Here is a 24,244-nt window from a genome sequence, read left to right as displayed (position 1 = left end):
CACAAAAATACACACATGCACACACTTGCACAGTGCTACTTTATTGTCACACCTTGGTGGTCACACACTCCCTCTGCGGTAACACTTGGGTGGGAAAACTCCACCTCGCAAACACGCTTGTAGTGCCCCATAAAGGCTTTGTTTGTGTCCCTGAGGCCCCCTGTGTGCTATTTTAGCCTGCCGCAACTATATGTTGGGCAGCTAAGCATGTGCTGAGTTTTATATTTTGGTGGCATAACAAACAATATCACGTCAGTGCTTTCTTATGTTAGACTAATCAATCAGTGTTGGGTGGGTGTTTTCACCACCCTGTTATTAATCCTTGTTTGCGGCTGTTTTCAGTTACGAAGAGCTTGTTGTTTAACCAGTTGCCTCCAGCCCCTCGGGCAGAATATCAACCGCAGTAATGCTATGAGTGTGTCCTTGAAGACTCTTAACACACAGTATCTTTAAACATATAGCTTAGTGCCTGAAAATTGTAAAAAGTAGTTTGTTCCTTGTGAAACTGGCATTAAAATGTCTTTTGGATGAAGCACAACTTGCAGTTGCTACTGTCACTGGCTGTGGTGAGGCTGGATTCAAATGCTTCCTCAAGGAAGAAGGCACCTGAGGGACTGGAAGCGACAAGGATAATGGGGATAGTAAACAGAACTCAGGGGAAAAAAAAGGTGCGAGGGCGGGAAGAAAGCTGCGAAGTAGGGAGGGAAGGAGGAGTGGTTGCCATGCCGGCATACGGATGGAAGGGAGGGGCAAAGATCAGGGATCACAGAAAAACCAAGAGAAAAAGAGAGGGAGGGAAAGAAGGGACGGGCTGACTCATATTTCAGCACCGTGGCTCCTGGGGTTGGGTGTAATCCTAACCTTACGCTCACAACACACAGTCAACTCCTATAGGCAGTCATGCACTTGCTTTCTTGAGGACCGACGAGGACCAAAGTTCAGGGTATCCTCATCGACTCATAGGTCTTTTAAGCCCGTCCGTGCGTCACACTGCGTGTGAGTGCAGCAGGTGTGGGCTTCCCTTCCTGATTCTTACTCGTGCTGATCAGCTGATTGGAGAGACAGATTCAGATGGCTGTCAACGCCTGGACTTTTTCCACAACAGCAGCATACTCAGCATGCTTCTTCTTCATCTACCAGTGACGGTGATAGACCGGGGAGTAATGTGGTAGAAACTGCACGGCGAGGCAAGGGAAGTGGTTGAAGTTGGACGACATTCTCTGGAAACCCCTAAGAGGTGGCGTCATCTTTGCATCCACACACATAATAGAGGAGCCCTATTTGGAGCTTGTGGCGGGAGGATTTCATGTGTTTGTGCCAATGTGTGAGTATGCATGTAACTTCATCAGGCTGGGAATAGACCCAGGGACGCTGAAACCACTTTAACCTCCTGGTCCTGCCTGGCGCTGAGATGGTGCGTGTCAGCTGGTGCATGTGCTAACAACTGGAAGATAACCGCTCTCGATGGCACGCATGGCTGTAAACAACAACCGTTGACTTGCAGTGATTGAAAAGTATCTTTATGCAATTTGGAAACCTCTCTTCACCCTGTCAAGCACCAAGAGGGATTATTGCAGCCAACATTGAGTGCACACATATGAGCGTGCGTCTGCAGAGGGGTGGTGATTTTCCAGCTTGCTGGATTGCTTAATTACCCCTCTGGGGTTGGGAATCGCGCCCAGAATCTTTAAGCACAGAGGAAGTGAAGAAAGGAAAAGAGAAGATTTAAGTCTGACTTTTTGCTTTTGACAAAGAGATGAATTGAAGGAGAAAGCCTTTGGAAGTCGAGACTGTCCTGACTAGAGTCATGATGTGGAGCTGTGTGGAGAAAGTGAAGGAAAACTGGGCTGAACCTCCACCTGGAACTCATTTGATTCTTAACGTAGAATCTGAATAGTTTCGAAGCATTTTAGCATGTGTGTCAAAAAATGTTTGGAATGATCTCCATCTGAGGATTATTTATCCAATTTAAAACTTGGTTTTCGAGACAGTTGGATCCTACACCTTCCCATCTTGGACTTGCTTCTCCCTGAATCAGGATGAGAGGGGACAGGAGGTCCTCTTCCTTTCGTAAGGAAAAACCTGCTGGCCTGTCCCGCGCTCTCAGCTGGCTCAGCGTGTCCACCCTTTCCCGACAGAGCAGGCGCATCTTCCACAGCCAGAGTGAGCTCCACACCATCCACACCCGTCCGGCGTACTCGCACACTCACCTTCACGCCGTGGACAGAGACGAAGAACATGATGATAACTGGGTGTACCAGCCTCAGCACAAAATAGGTGAGCGAAGGAAGGGCCGACAGCGATGAAGAGTTAATCTACGTCACTGCCATACGATTCTGTTTGTCGCATGTTTCTTTAGATGCACACCCACCAAACCATGCTGTACGTTTGCCTTGGCTGCTGTCACAAAGCTCGGAGCTCATTTGAATGGATTTTTGTTCTCGCTCTCGGCCAGGAAGCCAGTGAATGACTTGTTTACATCCACAAGCAAAGCAAGAAGTGGGTCACTGTCTTTTTATGGCCCCTTGTTCTCCGCGTCCACGTCCCTGGCACTTCCTGGTTGCCACAGGGAGTCGAGCAGGAGGACTGAGTGCGATCAGCGGGGCTGTTAGGGGGTCAAAGGGCACTTTGTGTGTTAAGATAGGTAAACAATGATGTGTCAGACCGGAAACAGGTGATGTCACACGCGTGGTGATGTCACAGGCTGGTGGCGATGTGAGCGCAGGGTTTGGTGCCAGGGAGAGCATGTGTCTGTGCTGAGGCTTGCATAGCCCGTCACTCAGACCAAGCGTTAACACTGTCGAGTAATTTGTTTTCTTCAGTGACATTTCCAGTTTATATGTGGACATCAGCTGAACTCAGGTAGGAATGTCATTTACACTTTGCTCAGTACCTCAGGGGCATTGTGTTTCCAGATCGGGCTCATTATTTATTGATCGGTTCATTAGTTGTTGTTGTGTGTGTGTGTGTGTGTGTGTACATGGATGTGTGTATATTTGGCCAGTGGTGTCACTAAGGCTTTAGGAAAAATGGGTGTAACTGTAGCCTAACCTTTACCTGACAATGGAAAAAGATGCCGATGCTGCACTTCTCTGCGTGCTCTTTATGAAGTTTGTCGTCATCTCCAGCAGCAGTGGCAGGTCTGTTTCACCTGGACTCACATCAGCCTTCTTGATATTTAGGCAGACAGGACCTTCTTCAGGAACTTTCTACTTGGGTTTACTTTGTCGCTGCCATCCCAGGAACATTCATGAGCAGAGGAAAGATTGGAACGTGGTTATACGCTTGAATGTTTTTGTGTTTTGATCAGTAACTGATCCAAGAGCAAACATATCGAGAGAAAAACAAACTAAATGTTGAGAAAAGCCATTTGGCCAATTGCGATCTTCTGTTTACAGTTTCAGATTATTATTTTGTCTTTACTAGCCAGCATAACAGTGATCTGACTCAGTCCAAATTAGCTGCATACATTGCAGACTTCCATCGTCGCCTCCCAGTGAGTGCAAAGCTGCTGAAGTAGATACGTGAAGTGAAGTAGTTCAGTCGCAACATATGCAGCATTTTCACTGTGTGTTTTAATGCATCCGTTGTAGCTTTAGGCCAAAGTTAAGTGGTTCCCAAAGACACGTGGAGCTACCTAAGCACAAGTGGCCACTTTGCTGCCTCGCAGGAATGTGGAGCTTGTTGCTGTTTTCGTTTACGGCATGTCTCAATCCATCCTAGCCACTCTTGTCACCTCTGAACCTGCCCCTTTCTAAAACGGCGCAGGGCTGCACATGGTTAGCATGGTTTGAGGTCCTCACATTTTTTTCGAAGTCAAAGGGTAAGGGCCGCGCTCACCATTATGGAACAAGGGCACAAAAAACCAAGGCTGTACATGTTCACCTCATTATGTTAGATGGTGTCAAACTGGTGTCTTTGCAGATCTTTTTATATGTTTGTTACTGATCTCATCTCAGTTTGATCTATCATCCTTACTTATTTTGAATCTTTCTATCTTTGTTCGAGCTTGCTCCCTCCTCCTGTAGTTCTTTGGGAAATCTCCTCTTACTAACATGACTTTTTATGTTTGATTCTCCCCATGAATTATTTGTTAAGTATAGTCAGGAAGCAGTCATTTCAGTCTATGATAGTTCAGCATTTGGTTGTTAAATCATCAAGGAAGGAAGGGAGAGTGTTTATTGATTTTGCTATATTAGCTAACGCACTGCTTGCAGATGGAGAGAATACACAAGAGGATGAGGAAATCAAGAGGAACAAGGCAAATAAAACATGTTATTCTATGTAGACTTTTTGTTTTTCGGAGACTGGTCCTCTCCGTCTTTTTTTCCAACACACACACACACACACACACACACACGCCCTCTTTTTTTTTCTTTCTTTGCCTTTCTCTGTCATACACACAGTCTATTTCTTATCATAGCTAATTCCAGGCCAGAGACAGTGTCAGAGACAGGTCAAAATAAAATTATTCCATCCATAGCGCATTCTCACACACACACACACACACAAAAGCATACACGCATACTGTACATATGCACGCTACACACCACACAGAGGAAGCGATTCATAAGAATATCTCTCTAGTTTGAACCTGAAGTATTTATAACTTCTGGATCTTGCTTTTACGCGCCTGCCAGGACCCATTACAAGACACATGGGCAGCTGCGCACCGTGCCTGTGTGTAAATATAGCCCTTAAATGAGTGCCTGTGGCTCCAAAGCCTGCAATTTTGTTGCAGCCTCCATCTCCACTGGCTGGGTGTTTGCCTCGGTTGCCACAGTGATGGTTGTGCGAGTGAGGAGCTTCCTGGTGTGGTTCAGCTTGACCTTCCTATTGGGGCAACTCTGAGCCAATCATGTGGAAGAGAGCAGTCTGTTACCCAAGCTGCTATTGGCTGTCATGGCATACTTAAATGACCTGAGGTGGATCAACATCATGGGATCAGAAAATGATAAGCAGAAAAACTCAGAACTAATTAAATGTACCTTGTCATGTCGACAGATTCCTAAAGCCACATTTTTGGTGTTTGACTTGACTTACACTGACATTTGAGGATTTAGTTTAGTTATTGTGCAGCTGGTCAACAGCGTTCAGTTTCCCAATTACATGATATATAGTAGTTATATAAACTTTGCGCTGAAAACAAATTTTGATAGTAGATTGCTTGTGCAGTAGAGCTGCCTCTTAATAGTTGGTGATTCGAGTCATACACGTGTTTTTTCAGTTGAATAACTCCACTTTTGTTTTCGAGTTGGGTCACGAGGGGCAACTTCATGACAGGCTGCAAACTTTGTTTGGAAACCGAGTTGCAAAATGACCACAAACGAGCAAGGCAGGGCAGCGCGTCTCCAGTCTGTTCTCTCTGCTCCGGTGATGACCAGTCAGTGTAGTCGGCTAAACCACTTTTGAAGCAGATGGTAGTAAAACCTCCCACACTGCAATCCTCTGGGACTGACTATTTGGCTGTCCGAGCTCTCACCAGCACGGTCGGAGAGATGCTCTGTGGCATGCTGGGATCTCATTGCTAAACTATGAGCAGGATGCACAGTTTTACTTATTTTCTGACTGTGTGGAAGACAAAGAAACAAATTTAACATGAGTCTTACAAGTAAAACTTTAGACTCATGGACGTGATATTAATTGGAAGATAGTGTTTAGGGACAAAAAGGAAATAAATAGTCTACTCTTGATATTGAAAAGCCAGATTGATTTGACGAACAACATTCAGAGTCTGGTACAGCCTTACTGTGCGGTGAGTACAAAACATCCGATATGCATACTGGGAGGATTAAAGTAAAATACTTGTCCTGATCAGTGGCATTGAGCCTAACTAATATGCAAATGAACAAAGAAGAAACTGTTTTATAAGCATTTTGTACTTTTTTAGCCCCTGTTATTAAGCTTTCAGTAGATGGCAGCATGAGTAGAGAAGAACAGGGTCCGTGACATGCAACAAAGGCTCTTGGCTGGAATATACAGTTTGGTTTGGTATGCATCTTAACCAACAGACCAGCAGGATCCCCCTCAGATTTAATGGCTTTTTTTGTTTTACGAGACGTTCCTGGAACTGGCCGACCACCGTCCATAATTTGTGGTGCTTTTTCCCGCTGTGAGCTCCTCCTCTGTTTTCTTTGTGCAAAGTCTTGCGGGACAACAGCACACACAAAAATTAAGAGAATTTAGTAGGCATATTGACATGTAACGTACTGTAAACCTGCTGAGATGCGGCAAGTAGTGTAGAATTAGGACGCATTTACTTTCTGATGCCCAGCAGAGAGAAAAGCTCTGCTCGTGAGGCCCGGGGCCTGTAGGTGGCAACAGTGGTGAAGAAAAGGTGATGGAGTTATCACTGATGGAGAGAGAGCTGTGATGATTAGTAGATCAATTGATCAGTCAGTTGAAAAATATTTTTCATAAGTGATGAATTATTATAGTCAATTTTTCTGGTTCCATTTTCTGAAAAGTTATGAAGATAGTAAATGAAGAGTCTTAGGGTTTTGAACTGTAGACTGGACAAGATGAGGAATTTGGAGACACCACTTTAGGCTCTGGGAAATTGTCCAGAGCATTTTTCACATTGTTTTTTGACATTTTATAGACTTTAAATTGATTAAACTGTCTCCTCTCCTCTCCCTCTTCCCTGCTCTGTCACACATGATGGCAGGATCCACCTGACAGGGACACCTGATCAGTCTCCTCAGTGAAACCTATGGATCCTGCCATCAATTCACAGGCGGGCATGATTGATGTTTTGGAAGGCACCTCAGCCCTCCTGAGCCCGAATCCCTGTCTGGCCTGTTTGGTAGCTAAGGATGTGGGCTTTATTTGATTACTTTACTGCTTCTTACGGTGTATGCTGTTTACGTGCTGTGTACAGCAAGTCGCCACATGAAATGAACTTGGTGACTCACTGAGATTTCTGTTGTTGGCAAGTGGGGGTGCACCATGTTAACATGCAAAACTGGGAGATTGAGGGATTTAGTAGAATTTTCTGATGTGTTTTTATGTATCCACAGTATGTTGCTGTGAGTTTCTGCTTTTTTTTTTCCATTTCGAAAATTTAGGGCAACGACATATTGACCTAAATATTTACCATACCTTGGCACTCCAGTGTTGTGGCTGCTAGGACCAGAATTGGGTCTCACATCATACATTTTCCATCAATGAGCTGTTTATGAATGTTTTGAAATCTATGTGTGTGTGTGTGAGGTGTATAGTGAAATCTAAAGAGGATTCAGAGGAGACCGAACTCTTGTGTAACACTCTTTTTTTTGGACCAGCATTTGCACATGCACATACACGCTCAGCGACACGCACTCATCATCATTATGTAGTCCATGTGTAAATCCAGATTAGCAGATGATAATTCGCTGTAGGGGGGTGATGTGATGTATAAACCAGCAAGGCCTCATTAAATGACAGACATGGAAATCTGGTGATGTGGCCCACAGCCCAGGGCGCATACACACGCCTACTGCATGCAGATATATACAGTTACACACTTATTACGTGCAAGAACGATAACTTAAACTGTTTCTAATCACCTTTTTCTCTTTCTGTCTCTTCTATGTGCTGACAATGATGTGGTGATTTTCAGGTAAGTCAAGTCTTTTGCTCTCTGATCCACGTAACCTGCTTTTTATGTCCCTATCAGCTGATCCCAGATCAGACCTACAGTACGCCCGCCACACATCTCAGTCGAGTTTTAGCCTGCATTAAAAATCGCATTACCTCGTATTTCCCTACCAAAATCCAAATCTCTGTCGTGCACCACCCACCTTGTTTTTTGTGTCATACTGCATGTATCCTATTACCTTTGTATTATGGGAGCTAATCCGCAAATGACTCAATGATAAAAAAGCGGAGGTAGGGGATGATTTTAGTCTGTGAGGGGATAGAGGTCTAGAGGGCTTATGTTGATACCATGTACTGATGTTGTCCCAACACAATCCAGAGGTGAGAGATTATAATCCTTGTGCACAGGAGCTGTGCTGATGTCATTTGGAAAGGAGATGATCTTTTTCAGTCCCTCAGTACTGTTCAGTACTGAGGTCAGTACTAGATTTTATCCAGTTCCATGTTCCTTCCCTTCGCGTGTCTAGCTGTTCGTGTCTGCAATCGTCGTGTTTGCTACAACAGGCTTAGTTCTTATCTGTGCGTGTTGTTGCGTATTATCTTCTGACGCAGGGTTTCATGGCTGACACATTCTTGCTGTACTGGACAGGAAGATGTGCAGGACAAGCGGTTACCGACTGACATTTAAGATAAGATGTTATCTATAATGGAGCCTTTGACACATTTCAGCCCTTATGATAGTCTTTTATTTGTAGACAAAGACTGTGTTTTGGAGAACGACATCAGTGGTCAGTTGGAATGTCTCTGAATATAGTCTTTAAGTGCCGTAGTTACAGTACACCTGCCATTTAACCGGGAGACCGCGTTGCCACGCAGTCCTTTCAAGTTTTATGGAAATCTGCTGAGTAGGTTTTGTGTAATCCTGCTGACAACAAACTGACACAGGCTAAAGTACAGCCTCCATCCACGATTGTTGTGAGAATATTTGGATGGTTCGTGGTTCATGTATGTCCTGATTAGTTTGATTAATTTGCCTGTGACCAATGCAATTTGTCATTTATCAATACAGGGCTGAATACTTTAAGTTTTCCACCTTGGCTTGGAGTTTTTTGGGGGATATTTTAACTTTTATTTCTAAATTTCCACTGTTTTGTTTCGTCACTTGGCCCATATACTATATCCTAAAAACACCTACATTTTCCTCAGTAAAGACACTGATACTTAACTGTTCACTACCTGCCTTGGCCTCATGTGGAAGGGGGGACAACATGACGTGATTGTTTGAAAATAGAAAAGAAATTCCACCTCTGTGCTTTTATGATTTCAGCTTTGTGAGAGCAGTGGTCAGGCGAACCTCAAGTGTTTCTTCGGAGTAGAGAGTTTTATGGTGAAGGTTGAAGTGAGAGCCATTTTGGTGGAAGCAACATCCAATTAAGGTGGAGGTTTGATGAAGTCAGGTTTTATTGTCTGGTTAGGTGGCTCTATTCAGGGATTTGTGTGTCTTTAACTGCTGATTATGTCGAGAGTTGTGTTTTCGTGGCATTTTTCATTTTACACACTCTTGCGGCGGGGCTTGCTTACACCATCGCACACACTAGCGCTCACACACGCGCCAATCAGGCCTTAATTGGTGACATCTGGTCGAGGCAGACGTGTCATAGCCTGCGAGCCGCTCTGTGGTGGGATTAACATGTTCGTAACACACACACACACACACACATGCACACAACACGCTCACTGTAGTATGTTTCAGTGACTAATTATGGCTGGCCATCATTAAAACCTAAAGGATTATAAACTAATGTGTAGAGTAGTTCGAATGCCCCCGTAAGCCTTTATGATGCTTTAGGATGACATATTTTGTAGTAATAGTTGTGAGTAGAGCAATTGCTATAATTACTATGATTCTTATTATTATCATTACTATAACAGCTTAATCGTGCTATTCTGCATCTTGCTTTTGTTATGCCCGGTATCTGCATTACATGATAAACGTTTGCTTCAGAATAGGAGTGGATTCAAATAAGATTGCAGTGCAAGAATCTCACCAGGTCATGTGTTTGACTCTCTAGTGAATGAGACCTGCACAAAACAAGTCAAAGTATATCCCAAATGGGTGCAAAAATAGCATGAATACAAGCAATTAATGCTGAGAAAATGTATTTAATGATAGATAAATAAACCACGAAGTAGCTTGTTTTACTAGTTTATTACTCCGTTGTATAACTCAGTTTTCTGACTAACAGGGGCACAAACAACATTCATTATCAATTTATGAATTAAAATGTGTAAATGAGTTAATTCGCCTCATATTTCGAAATCTAAAAATGTTGAGCTTTGACCAGCACAGAACATTATGCAGTGTAATGAGGCTCGAGTGGTTCTTTGACTTGAAGCCTCAGCAGCCCTTTAAGCAGTAACCACTGTGTTTTTGCAGCATAAGAGAAAGCCATTACGGAACCTCATTGGAGATCAATGGCATTTTGCATTCAGCTATGTAGTGAGGAGTGAACCAAACTTTGAGTTGACACATTCACACTGTCTTGTCACTTTTGTGACAACTTTTGTGATTTTGTCACCTCACAGCTCCCATTAAAGGAAGATTATGCTCCAGTGCTAATTGTGTATTGATTTGTCATGGGATATTATTTGATGAGGGTATTTATTTCTTGACTTTTCAAATGAACTCTTCCCTGTTTCTTTTTGATTTTTGCTCTATGTCTCTTATAAATGACCTTTTTTGTTGATATAGTAATAATGCAAGAGCACTAAAGGGCACTCTTTTCTGTTTTACCCCTTGAACAAGACAGGAGTAGCAGCTTAACCCCCTATAGGCAAATTATATTTTGACATGATATTGTTTCCACAGTTGGTGATTGAGTCAGTGTTTCTGACGCCCATCTGTGTGATGCTGCTGGTGATTCAGAGCAGCCAGGGCTGAGGGTTGGGGATGCATCAAGCTTGTAGCTGCTCCTGATAACAAACAGTTGAATTGTGGGGATTAAAGCGATTATATTTGATCAGCGCACAATGGATCGGCCTCAGGCCGGGGCCCCCTGCCTCCCTCTGAACTGCTGACTGCCCAGATTCTCTACAATCACAATCCTCGACGCGGCTCACGCTCTGTGTGCGTAATTTTGTTTTGATTTTTCGCCTGCCTTAACAAGAGCATTGACCTTGTTTCTTGTAATGTAAATACTATGGGCTTGTGTTTTATCTCTAATATGTGCATTAAGGACATTAATCATGGGTTGACAGCAGCTTCAGGAGTTTTATGTTGTACTGGGCTTCTGCCTCTTAACACTGATGGGGCGGAGAGATGAGGGGGTGATTGTCAGCGTGGTGGAGAGATATTCAGAGATGCAGAGAGAGAGCGAGGGGGGAAGCAGAGTGTCGGGGGGTCGCAGAGCAGTTTCCTGCAGTGTGGAAGTTGGCTGGCTGTGTGTGTGAGGGGGAGAGAGAGAGAGAGAGAGAGGGAGGGAGATGGCGAGAGAGGCAACGGGACAGAGGAGTTTGTGTGTCGGGATCCGTGCGTCTGTGTGTGAGCGCTTCGACCGAGCGCTGTAGAGGGAAAAGGGAGAGGGGGAGAGAGGAAAGGAGGGTGAGAAAGAGGAAGATCGAGAGAGCCTGAAGAGGAAGAGCAGAGGAAGAGACCGGCATTCGTTTCTCGTGGATAAATGGGGAAATAAGTGAGGAGCCATGTTCTGTCTGAAAGGTAAGTGTGTGTGTGTGTGTGTGTGTGTGTGTGTGTGTGTGCGTGTGTGTGTTTGCATCACCCCGGTGCGACTGTGGGACTTTTTCCTCCAGACTTTCTGAGACAAAGAAAAGTTGGACTCCATCTCTCTCCCATGTGTGTGGAAAGTAATCTCCGTCCCAGCAGCTTCCACCACACAATATCCTTCCTCATGTGTTTTTCTTTAGTGAAGGGAACCCTCCTGTTTCTCTCTTTAATCATTTCTTCTTTCTTTTTTTTGTCTGACTCGTTCAGGTTCGCTGACTTTAATCCTACCTCTCCTTTTTTTTTTCTTCTTCTTTCTATCTGTTTGCTTTTTGATCACTCTGGCTTCCTGGTTCTCTCTGATTCATGTTTGACTTCAGTTGAAACAAAAAGAGGCACTATTGAGAGCTCTCTGCTGTGAAACTCGCTAAATGAGTTTATTTTAGCTGTATGATACGTGTGCGTTTGTGTGTCTGAGTGTGTGCTGGACACAGTAACAGCTGGCAGAGCAGCAGTTGCTGGGCTGCTGCCCTGCAGAGCTGGGCCATGTGTTGGCGGTAACTGGACTGACCAGTTAAAGTGAGATAAGGGGGGAACTGGTCTCCTCTTTAATAGGCAGCCTCATTTCTCATCTCTTTAGTCATCGCTCGTCTGTATAACAGTATACTTGATTCTCAGTGTGTGACTGTGTTCGACTCATCCAAACAGTGACTTCACCGTCAGCCATGTATCAGTGATGAAGTCATGAAGTTGTCCGGGCCAGACATGATGTGTGAAACAAAGGTTTTGCTTCCACAGCTTTCAGTCTCTTTTATCAAAACGTGTACGTTAATGCACAGTTGTTAAGAACATCGTGATCATGTTTGCATCTTTATCTGTCATGGATCTGAATTTGAAGCCACAGCTATCTGTGCAAACGTACTCCCCTCTCTGATTTTCCCATATCATGAATGTCAAAGAACATTAGTATGATGACTCAGTGTTCACGCCAAAGTTTTGAAGAATAATAACCTCAACTTTTGCCTGGTCAAGTAAGCGGTCAGTCGAAGTTGCACTGTAAGAAAAACAAGCTCTACAAATGCAGAAAACAACAGAAGATTTGGAGAGCATATGCCTCTCTAAGCTGAAAAATATGCAGGAACTCCCAGATGAAATAATACATGGAACAAAAATGGTGCTCAGCTGCGTCTCACTAAATGATCCAAACTTTTCTTATCTCAGTAATGAGGAATCATTCCTCTCGTGAACGTGTGAATTCTCTCTTTCTGTAGCCTGTAGATTTATGGCTTCCAGAACGGCGGTGCTATAAACTGAATGCTGCAACTTTTTCGTGTTAATACCCCGGTTCATCAGCTGTACGCGGTGATTTATGTTGTCAGTTTAACAGTTTCCGCACTGTGCGACTCCGGTCAGATTTGATGGAGAGAAACAGATGTGGAGGTTGTGTTGGAGAGAGAGAAAAAAAAACACAACAGTTTTGTTAGATGAAGTAATTGACAAAATTGCCAGGTTTCACTTTGAACATTTGACTCTGTGTAGCGGGATAGAATTTTCCTTCATGCATGTTCATAAGAATTATGACGTTTTTATGTTAAAAAGTTAAAAAGTTGCCATACGTTCATAAATGCTGCAGTTGAAGAAAAAAAAAAAAAACACCACTACCAGTTTCCAGCCTCAGTTCATGTCAAACTGACCCAAATACTGTGCATTACATTAAACGGCGTGATCCGACCAGTAGATTACTCTACATTGGTTGCCAGTAAGAAAATGCCTGCTTATGTTATGATTTAAACTGGCCCTCTGTTGCCAACTGTGGGGCAGATGTGACACATATTCAAGCCCGTGTTCCTCCACATCCAGCTGTGGCTCACACCCCCCTCCTCTCCCGCGGTAAAGCCTTGCATTTTCAGTTGTAAGCCCTTTGCTTGCTGGCCAGACCGCTTGGTGTGGCTTTTGGTATATTACATAAGTCATCTCTGCACTTGAGCTCCACTCCAGTAGGGTTTGTTAAGTATACATTAGATGGGACTCAGTAGGGATTAGTCTGGAGTGATTTTGGTAAAACTCGTTCTCGCTCAAATTGAAGGTTTCCTGCCGCGTGAGGTGTATGGAAATGCCACTTTTCTGTTCATGTCAGTGGAGTTTAAGCCCTGTCAAACAAACATATTGCAGAGAACTCATCCCCCGTCCTTGTTGTGAGGTCAATTAAGGTCTGCTCAGGCCATGTCCAATCTGGAACAACATGTCTTTGGCTGAGTTAAACTTGCTTCAGCGCTCCCTGGTTTGGTTTTCAGCCGCTTGGCTGTGTGAGCATTATAGCGGATTCAGATGTTTTGGTTGTGGACAGCAGTTGACGGGGAAGTGCAGATGTGTCGGTCCTGGCAGACACAGATGCTACATTAATGACGTATGCACTTGGACTTTATTGAGTGTTCCAGTTTGGATATGTTTTATTTAATTAAAGGATAAGTTCACCCAAATACGAATCTTGGCTGAGCGCAAACTCTGCTGCAGAGAGCATTACCAGACAACAGACAACAGTTATATTACATTTAAAAATGTCGATTTGTGACTGGTGATGAAATCTAACTCTGGTGACGTCTGAGAGGCTGTTACCTTAATGTCCAGCCAGATGTGTTGAATTGTATCCGTGTGTTTATGCTGCTGAACTTTGAGAGAGTTACTGGTCATATAGAGATGTTTGCCAGCATCTGTGTAATTGACCTGCACGTGTGTGTGAATTAAATTCCGGGAATGTGTGCGTGTGTGTGGTTCTGTGTGTGTGTGTGTGTTAGAGAGAGTTCCACACACTCTTGAGAAGACAGCAGGAGCCCTGTGTGTTTTTTCCTCCAGGCCAGCCGTGTTAGTTTCGGCCTTCAGGGCAGTGACCCACATAGCTTTATGTCCACGCTTAAATTTAACCTCAACTCCTTCATGGCATTTCACTCAGGATTCTCACCAGCTATATGGTACCTACACAGATAGAACAGTGATAGAACTTCGCTAGATAAAACTGATCTGAGGTCTTCACTTGAAACATGTATCTGTAATTAACGCAGAAACATTAGATTATTGCCCTGTTTCACTTTATTTTGACATCTTGAAAACTTCCATTTAGTTTTCATTTTATTCGATAATGACAGATGACGAGGCAGACAGGATGTGGGGACCCTTTGTGACTCAATAACTTTTCCTCTTATTGAAAAGAAAAGCCAAACCAGAGATACTTATGGATTTTCAGGAATCAAAAAGTACAAATAAATATACAAGTATACAAGTAAACAAAGTTGTTGACAGCCTTTATTTTAGCAACCCTATTTTAAAGTTCCTCCCTCGTTAACCTGGATGGTCCTTCAATAACCAAAACACCTGTGCCGTGTGTCTAGAAAGACCGTGACCCCTTGACCCGGTGATGACCCTCTACCTTCCCTCTGGCCTTGTGGGTAGTGGTGTTGATGGATTTTCTCACACTGGTTGTGGCAGGCTGCTTATCTCCAGTGGAGTGGAAGAGAGGAGCGTGGAAGACAGGAGAGAGGTGTTGAAATGTAGACAGCAGAATACTTGTCTTCAGTCGATGGTGAAAGGCTTGACAGAAAGTCACCTACTGGATCGACAACATTAAACTTAAATCACGGTCAAATACAACAACATGGCTGGATATTAGACCTATCAATACTTTTATTTATATTGAGATATTAGTATGCTTGTGCATGCTCCCATCTACATCTTGATCTAAACAGACGAGTCCTGTTTGTTCAGTCACAAGTCAAACTCTTGTCCAACCATATGTAACAGTTTGTGTTATAGTTGTAAGCTGAGAGTTGTTCAGATTTGTCACTTTAGTGCTTACTTTTAATACTGTAGGTGTTCAGTCTAAAGAATTGCATTTTGTTTGTTTATGCTATGCGCTAAGTGATTAGCTGTATCTGATCAGTAGCTAATCTCCATGCAAAAGTAGCTCTTCATGTCCTGAGTTCATAATCCTCATCTGCTGAAACATTTTTACTAGAGCTGAACAATTAATTGAAGTATTGTTGAAATCACACTAGCGCCATATTGAAATTCTAGGAGCTGCAATTTTTGGAGGGATGAAGTTAAAATCTGTCCCAACCAACCACTGTAAATGAAAGAGATTAGAGACGTCCTGACCTACAAATCAGAGTATGCGGATGTAAGGAAACATGCTTGTTTGTTACAGAGCCAAGCAAAATCAAATTATCTTTATCATCAAAGTCAAAGTTTTTTTCTTTTCTGCTCCAAATTTTGCACAAGCAAACTATGCAAACTTGTTAATTATCATGAGACTTTAGGAGGAAACTCAGAATGACCACTGTAAACAAGTCTTCCAGAGGAGGAGGAGATTTCTGGTCTTGATAGGTAAACAATAGATGGTGATTTTCCAATTGCCTGTGAATGAACTCTGTCAGGACTCCAGTGAACCTTTTGTCCTCTCGACAGAGTTTACAAAACAATGGCCTCGTGAAAAGTTCAGAAATTAAGAGAAAGATGTTAGCAAGTAGGACTTTCTGTATTTTCGGTAAGAGTTTCTGAGGAGGTGAGTGTTGGGTGAGTGAGTGATGTTTCCAGGGACAGTGCTGGAAAAGTTTTGTTGTTGGAGAAGTTTGAAAAGACAATGGCCGACTCCCTGTGGATGAGTGGATGACTTCCCCAGACAGAGGACTAGCTCAGCGTGCAGGTGCTCCTCTTGCTCCATTCAGACCTATGTGTGTCCATGGTTACCATTGTTCCGTCCCCAAAGCCTTCCGTTTTGGCTTCCCCCGCTCCCAAACACACACACACACACACACACACACACGCACACACGCACACACACACACACACACACGCACACACACACACACACTCACACACACACACACACACACACACACCAGTCTTTGTGCACATGGGGGTATTCACAGGCACACTGGAGAGTTTATATGCATGTACAAACACTTGCATTGATACATACACAACATGCACTGTTCCAACTTGGACACAGCATGGATGTTACATTGTTTAAGAATGGTGGTGCGCACACACACACACACACACACACACACACACACACGCACACACATGCACACACACCTCCTTACTAGTAATAATCCTCATTCATGGGCAGTGGGCTGTGAGAGTCTGACCATGCATGCTGGGTCTGGGCAAGACCTGAACATTCACCGCCAAATAAGTCACACAACATCCGTTCTGTATGTGTGTACAATCACACACGACTGTCCACACCACAAACACCACAATACATGTTCCTGCTTGTAGTATGTCTATAATGTCTGTTTGTCACTGTAAACACCCCCTGTGATGTTGTTATTGTGTCTGCATGACTACACACCCCTGATGTTGTTCTCTGTGTGAACTGTATGATCAAACATGTCTATGCGTTTATGGATTTAGGGCAACAACAGTGTTAAAGTGCAATTTAGGCCACAGTCAGAATCTTTTGGCTTGCCCAGTGGGGCTACGTGTCCACACACTGTTTTATATGTGGGTGTGTGTGCTGTGGTTTGTCCATTATGTCCCGTGTGTGTGCAGTGGTTGTGGTTTTGTAATCAGCTTGTGTGTTGGCTGACTCACAGCGCTGTGGAAATGATAACCATCAGTAATGGCTGTTTTAGCCTCTGGCTATCTGATGAGGCTTTGGCAGAATAACAACAGCACTCATACACACAGACATGCACACAGTCCATCCCTGTGACCCCAAAGTTTAAATCGGTGAGTGAGAGTACAAGTGCTGCAGCTAGTGATTATTGTCATTCTTGATTAATCTGCTGTCGAAGAAATATTTAGAAATGTGAAATAAAATCCATCCCGTTTCCCAGAGTTAAGGTGACTTCTTCAAATGCCTTGCCTTGTCCAATTAACCAAAATCCAAATGAGTTCAGAAAGAAAAAAAAAGGAAAAAAAAAAAACACAAAACACTGAGAATGCATGTTAACAATGAGCTTCTTCAGGTTGTTGGGTTGCTATTCAGGTCAATTTTTAACATGCATTCTCAATATTTTTTTAAGAAGATCAGTATTAAAAAATGACTGAAATAATTATTTAATATCAAAATAATTGCAGAATATTAATAATAATATTGCACCAATCATCACTTTTGGATGTCTGTTGTATGGCACAATTATTTGCCACCACTAGAGGGAGACATTTTCCTCAATATGCTCATGTAGTTCTTGCCCACTTTTAGTGTTTCTCTTTTCATCTTGTTCTTCTTTTATTTTTTTAATGTCTGTGTTTTCAGTTAATGGGCCACCACCTGTAGTATTCAGTCTTCAGTTTTATCTTACCCCTTCTACTGGTCTTCATCCTATTAATCTATCTTGGCATATCAGTGAGCTTAGCGTGCCTCACAGTCTGGCTGATTAAGGATCACACACACACACGCACACACACACACACACACACACACACACACACACCCTCACCTGGCACCTGATGTTTTTTTTACCACTATGCTCACCCTGTTTTTAATCTCTGTGTGTCTACATTTGATGCTTATCTTTTTATCTGGTGTCAGTCTGTGCCTCAGACTGTGCTCCTCTTTTCAACTGCTGTTACATTCATCAGAGCTTTGAAACTGGTGTATGTTTTGTCCGATTCGGGGAATTTCATCTGGATCTCTGCACTTGTACAGTCAGCCGAGGGTAAGCATGAGGAAGCTGGTTGATATTTGCCCCACATTCAGCTTTCTTCATGCTGGACTTTTGCGTCATCCGAGGAGTTAACCATCTGACACACAGCACGCCAATGTCTTCTTGAACTTCCACACATTCTAGCGCTGGAGGTGATGCAGTTAATTACCTACAGCCTGGTGTCCATCTGTGTTGTGTCTTTCTGTCACAATCGGAGGCTCGGGCTGGAGGATGGATAATCTGGGTTTACAGATTAGAACAGCAGTGTTTGAGGAGCAAAGAAAAGACGAGAGGGAGGAGGAGCTGAGAGGAGAGGGGAGGAGAGGCCGTGTGGATGCCACTGAGCCATGATGGTCTTGAAAAGGTGGAGAAAGAGGGAAGACGATGCTCCAAAACACGACAAACTTGCCTGAACACTCTTTTTGAGGCACTGTTTTTACTAACCTCCTCTATTTACCAATTGCGGCGGTCACCATCTTTCACCATGAGCTTGTTTCTTGACTTTTATTGGATCTTCTTTCACGCAATTTGTGGTGATGCTTCGGGGTCTTAGCAAAAGAAACCATGCTTTAACCACAGGTATTTCCAGCAAGGCACTGCCCTTTGTTTTTCAAGACTTATTTTTTGCTTCTTTGGAGAAGAAAGTTCTTGTGGTCAGTTTTTGGGGTCAGAATTTCTGTGTTTGCGAGCTTGCCAGAAATTCAACTGATAATCACCCAGGGTTTTTATTAACATTTTGCTGCAATAGAGATGTGAAATATTTGTTTTGGGGTTAAATCTTGTAATCTGAATTTGTGGACAGCCTTCCTTTGTCAGGCAAATCAATGCAAGTCAATAGGAACCCCTGAGAGAGGGAGAGGAAGGACAAAAACAGAAGGAGGAGAGAGAGGAGGAGACAGAGGGGGGATTGGGTCCCCTGTGGGTTGCAAAAACCTCCAAACCTCAGTCCTATCTTCCCAGAAAGAGAGGGGGAGGCCTATTGAGAGTTTGGGAGCAAAGGGGGGAGGTCTCCCAAACACAGCCCTCCATCCCACCACCTCAAGTGCTTGTCCAAGGAGAGAGGGTCGCGCGAGAAGGAGGTGGAGTTGGGGGCTTTGGTTGTGGATAGAGCAGGGGAGGGTGGGTGTCAGGGGGGTTTAGGTCTTAGCCTGGGATGATCACATACGTGCACTGCCTCTCCTCGGAGCCGGTGGTCAGCTGCTGGGACAGGGCCTGCTATGAGGACCCCCCTGGTGAGAAGCGAACTGTGTGCTCCTTCCAGCCCGCCAAGAAGATGGGGAACAGCCTCCAGCACCAGGCCTTCCCCAGCCCTAGACCGGAGGGCTGCCTTCGCAAACGTCTGCTTTCAGTGTCAAAGGTCCATCAGAGGCCGGACTCTCTCTGGACACCCAAACCGCTGCTTGGACCGGACACCAAAGGCTCACCGGGGAAAATCGCACAGGATGGCAAAGGTACAGACTTGAGAGCAGAACACATTCACTGTCATGGAGTTTGGTAGCGGAAGTTCTGGAGTTGGAACAACTGTCAGAGATTTTAAGTATTATCTAGTTGTGCCTCTGTAATCCAAATTTTTTCTCTGTAGCTCGGTCCCTTCTCATTTTAACAACAAAACAGCATGATAGAGGTTCTTGCCTTCAACTTTAAAGCTGGACTACCTAGGTAGCAGTCTGCCTGAGCCTCTTACTAAGGCTTAACAGACTTTATATGACACATTGCTGTTTTGCTACAGTAGTGATGGTGGTGTTTGTGTCGGCTGGGAAACAGACTCCTGCTTCAAAGGGAACTTAAGACACCTGAACTGTTTGCAGGATTTAATTATACGCTGTATGTCACAGTGCCAGAGAGTCACGACACATGGTGTGGAAGCTTTTCCCAAGCTGGGCTTTGTCTCCTCTTATTAGGTGATTTCCATCCTCTTGTAACTGAGTCCCGTCTGTCTTTGTGCGTGCAAATGTGCGTCCTCGCTTGTGTATGATATGCTAGGTGTCCCGTGCAGAATCAATGCAAGATAGCGGCTCTTTGACCTCGGAGACCTTTGGCCTTTGGTGCGGTGGTGGGGTCCATCAGGCTGGATGACCCTCACAGAAAGGCTTTTGTGAATACTGTCATTAATGCCTGAATATGTGACCTACTGTATAGCTCATTAGTTATTGTCTGTGACATATGTGTTACCTTGTATGTTGAATGTTTGTGGAGAGATTAATTATGAGAATCTCTTGAGACCCCCTGAATCGATTCTGTTCTGATTCAGAGGGCTACAAATGGGTCTTTTTTTCCCTTCAACTTCATACAACACGAAATGCTTCCACATGCTAACTTGCTAGCCAGGGATTGCTAGTCAGATATTATCCAGCTGTGTTTGCTCACGCTCAGGCATCTTTGCCAAAGCTCTTGAGGTATCATAGCCTAGAACATAAACATGACGCACCTGTGTATGTCCTTTACATATCACTGTCCAGGAACATATAACCGGTCTTACAAAATCATTACCTGCGATCATTATGCAAAGAACCGGGTCTCAGTTTTAGAATCATTGTTTGTCTGCATCACGAACCTTTTTTTCCCCTCCACCCCAGGAAGGTATCTTTCAGTTCTGGTTTATTACATGCATATTTAATTACTTCCCTACTGTGCTTGGACGTGTGCTTAAGCATGCATTTATTCACTAGTGCACTCATTAGGTGGATGGCTGTGTGTGCATATTTGTCCTAATGAGTGGAAGCCGATGATGCATGCTTGAATTCCAACCATGCTTGCCAGTCCTCTGGGACAGTAGGACGTCATGACTCCCCTGGGTGGCCACCCCTGGGAACAAGACACAATAGCTAGCAGCTGGAGGTGACGGGCCTGCAGGGAAGTGTAACAGAGATGACAATACCGGGGTGATGGAGCTGACTGGGTTACGGAGGTGACCCACTTTCACCTCTGCCACTACATAAAGGAGCCATCAGGGAGATGTGAGAGGGTGATAAAGGATCTGTTGTGTGATCATTGTTTAGTTGTGGGAATATGATATATGATTATGAAAATGATATTACACAAAATTGTTTATACGTCTTGTGAATAACCAAAATTCATTTGGCACACAACACAGGATATAAAAGAAGTTAGCCGGAAAATCAGAGCTAAAGGAGCTACTTTTTTTTTTGCTTACAACTTTTCTAACTAGTTTTCTGTTTTTGTTGTTAGTTATTTAGTCGATCTAACCACCTATAATAACTACTTCATAGTGTTTTTCTGCCTCTACGGTTAGTCGAAATAGAATCCCTCATTCCTGTGCGTTTGCCGTAACAATATGCTGCCAGACGAGTGCGGCCCGTCCTCACGCCTGCTTTGGCTAACACGTCTTGACAGCTCAAGATGTCGCCACCATGGGTACAGTATTGTCTGGGCTCTGTAGGTTGAATCAACCTCCCAGTCACTCTGTGTTCATGCACCGCTGAACAGACGACCCTCAAACACAAACACGCTCAAATTGGAGTTTGGCTAAATCGTCCTTTGTGTTTCACTTATCCCGTACGCATGCCTCACGTTTTTACACTTTTCTCTTCCCTGTACTTTGAGTCTTTCGATGAATCATTATTTTCTTAAAGCAGAATGGCAATGCTTATGTTACCATTACATCTTCTCCCTCTACCCTACTTGTGCTTTATAGCAGTGTAGTGGGGGAGCAGGTGTTGCACCGGATCCCCCATAATCCCTCAGTGGGAAGGCAGGTTCAGTTATCGACCAATCAGTGCCAACAGCTCCCAAGGGAAGTGCACCTGAGGGAGGCCAGTCTTGTAGAGTAACTAGATGAGGCCAAATGAAATGGATTGGCCGCATTTATAGGGGGAAGCACTCCTGAAAATCAGTTAGGATAATATAATTGTGGCGGTGGGACTCAGGACGTCTTCAGTCTTGGTTTTAGCTCTTTGTCATTGTCTCTCCTTCAGTGTTTCATTCACATATATGACAAGTCTTGTCTTTTCAAGGCAATAAAACACCGGGAAGTAGTTGAAGGTAAACTTTCCTGCATTAAAAATGTATGCAGTCATGATACTGTTGGCTGGATGTTGGATTAAAGGGTCCATGTGATAAGAGAGGAGAAAAAGAGCCCCCATTTATCTCTTCCTTACTCTAATCCTCAGAAGGTTTTGAAACAGGAGACAGAAGAAGAAACAAGCTTAAGGTTGCCCCAGTTTCTCCTCTCTTTATTCTTGTTTCGCCTCTCTTAAACCAGCCGCACTACTCTAAAGAAGTGTCGGAAGCTAGTCTTGCTAATCGGCTGTCAACAAAAACTAATGAGTCATTTTTCTCATCCTGCACACACAGAAAAAAAACATCCGACCCAAGCAGCTTGTTTGTTCTAAAACGCAGAGATTTTAAGGGATTAAGGTGAAACAACCATTCATACCGATGCAGTGAGATTTGCCAGTTGCCAATTCAGGGCTTACTGCTACACTCACGCACACTCAAAACGTAGATGAGTGAAGACAAATACACCCTAAGTCCTGAGTGTGCATGAAACCCCCCCTATTAGCAGGTTGGAGGTGACAGAACAATGGCGTAGAGAGCATGGCACACAGCTTAATGAGATGGAGAAAAGAAGGGGATTTCTCTCTCTCTCTCTCTCTCACACACACACACACACACACACACACACACACACACACACTTTCGGGAATTTGGGGGTCACTGGGGTTGCTTGGGGCCGTTCAACTGTAAAATGGGTTAAGGCTCCGTTTCTCTTCAAAGCTGCTCTGTCTGCCTCGAACTCCCGCTCTCCCTCTCCCTCCCGTTCATTGATGAAGTCTTGAACCTTGTTTTTCGTCTGTGTGTGTGTGAATGAGTGCATGTCTGCTCGTTTTTTTCTTTTCCATTCATCCGTTCCGAATTTAGATGCTTCAGCGGTCCGGTCCACATCTTCTCCGGTCTACATCTTCTTAGACATTTATTTAGTTAGGAGATAAAGGAGGTAATCAGTGGGTAATAGCTGGCTGTGTGTCTAACAGATGGAGACCTCTCAGCTTGTTAAAGGCCTAATAGGCAATGGCTGGCTGGTGATTGGTTAAACAGGTGCTCCTCCATCATGTGTGACCAGTGGCTAATGAAGTCATCACTGACAAATACTGGGGGGTAATTGAGTTATGGGGAGTTCTGTCTGTGCGGGACGTTAAGTTCATTTGTCCATAGATCCTTGGTGCTTTTTCTCTCATGTTTTCATCTTTGCTGCTTGTTGGAGTCAGCTTGAATCTGCGCAGGGTGAAAATGCTATTTCAATAACAACGTTATGTTAAAATTTAAATGTCCGCAGAGCAAAGAGAGGCTTACACTCTCAAGGGAGTTGGTTTTGTCTTTCAGTGCGTGTGTGTGTGTCACTTGCTTGAAAAATTGATCTGGTCAGATTAATAGTGTTGGTCTGAGCTCAGATGGCTTTTAATTTGGAGGAGGGAGGAGAAAAGAACAGAGTTTACTTTAGGGGGGATCAGGTGTGAGGAACCGAATGTGTACAATTGAGTTTTACTTAATGGGTTAATTATCACGTCAGGGCATAACAGGCAGATAATCAATTGAATCAACAGATACACAGATACTTTTACCCATATATTGACCCAATGTGTCAAACGCAGGGAGGTTTGAAACAGCAGGGGATTGGTTGGTTATAAAACAGAATGATGAAAAAAAGACATTTTAGGACATCATCTTGGGCTTTGGGAAGCACTGATCAAATTGTTTTTGTAATATTCTGACATTTAATAGACCAAACAACCATTCGGTTGTTCAAGAAAATAATCGACAGGTGAAAGATTTGCAATGACAATATCTGTTACTTGCATCCCTCATTTTGCTTTTGTTTTCCTCCGAGGTAGATTTTTATTATTTTCTTGCGTATTTCATTCTTCACTCACTCAGTGACCTCTATTATATGCTCGGTGTGGTTGTACCCCTGCTGCATACTGCTTGTTAACAAAGGGAGCCTCCTGGAGGTTGGGTCAGTGCATTGCACCAAATGGCACCCAGACTCTGGACTAACAAGATGAAGATAGATTATACGAAATGCAAGATCTTTATCTAGTGTGTCTCTAGGATCTCTCTTTCTTCTTTTATGGTTCCTGGTTGCTCCTTTTTTGCCTGACTCAAGTTTCTTAGAGTGCAGATAGTTTAGCTGTATGTTGGCATGTGACACCTGATGAGAGGCACATGATGAAAGATCATCGCTGACACTGCTGAGTTCAAATTAGAACAGGACCTCATGGTATGCATGTATGTGTGAGCAATACGAGGGTACTTGTGTGTGTGTGTGTGTGTGTAATTA

General features: G+C 43.8%; 1 protein-coding gene across 8 annotated transcripts in view; it reads left to right on the top strand.

Annotated features, from left to right (window-relative positions):
* Positions 1 to 24,244, top strand: part of nhsl1b (NHS-like 1b) — a 105,080-nt gene that overhangs the window by 41,975 nt on the left and 38,861 nt on the right. The window contains exon 1 of one of the 8 annotated variants that reach the window (XM_037086186.1): positions 1,852 to 2,277. The exons of 5 other annotated variants lie outside the window; for them this stretch is intronic. In XM_037086186.1, coding sequence (XP_036942081.1) covers positions 2,040 to 2,277 — 238 coding nt within the window. In that variant the 5' untranslated portion in view covers positions 1,852 to 2,039. Of the gene's footprint in view, positions 1 to 1,851; positions 2,278 to 11,153; positions 11,294 to 19,101; positions 19,398 to 24,244 lie in introns of those variants that run through there. 2 more of the 8 variants (XM_037086194.1, XM_037086188.1) reach the window with 2 other exon arrangements.

Source organism: Acanthopagrus latus, chromosome 22 (genome assembly GCF_904848185.1).
Source record: "Acanthopagrus latus isolate v.2019 chromosome 22, fAcaLat1.1, whole genome shotgun sequence".
Lineage (NCBI taxonomy): Eukaryota > Metazoa > Chordata > Actinopteri > Spariformes > Sparidae > Acanthopagrus > Acanthopagrus latus.
The sequence above is the reverse complement of the archived record's forward strand: the minus strand, read 5'-3'. Positions and strand labels throughout refer to the sequence as shown.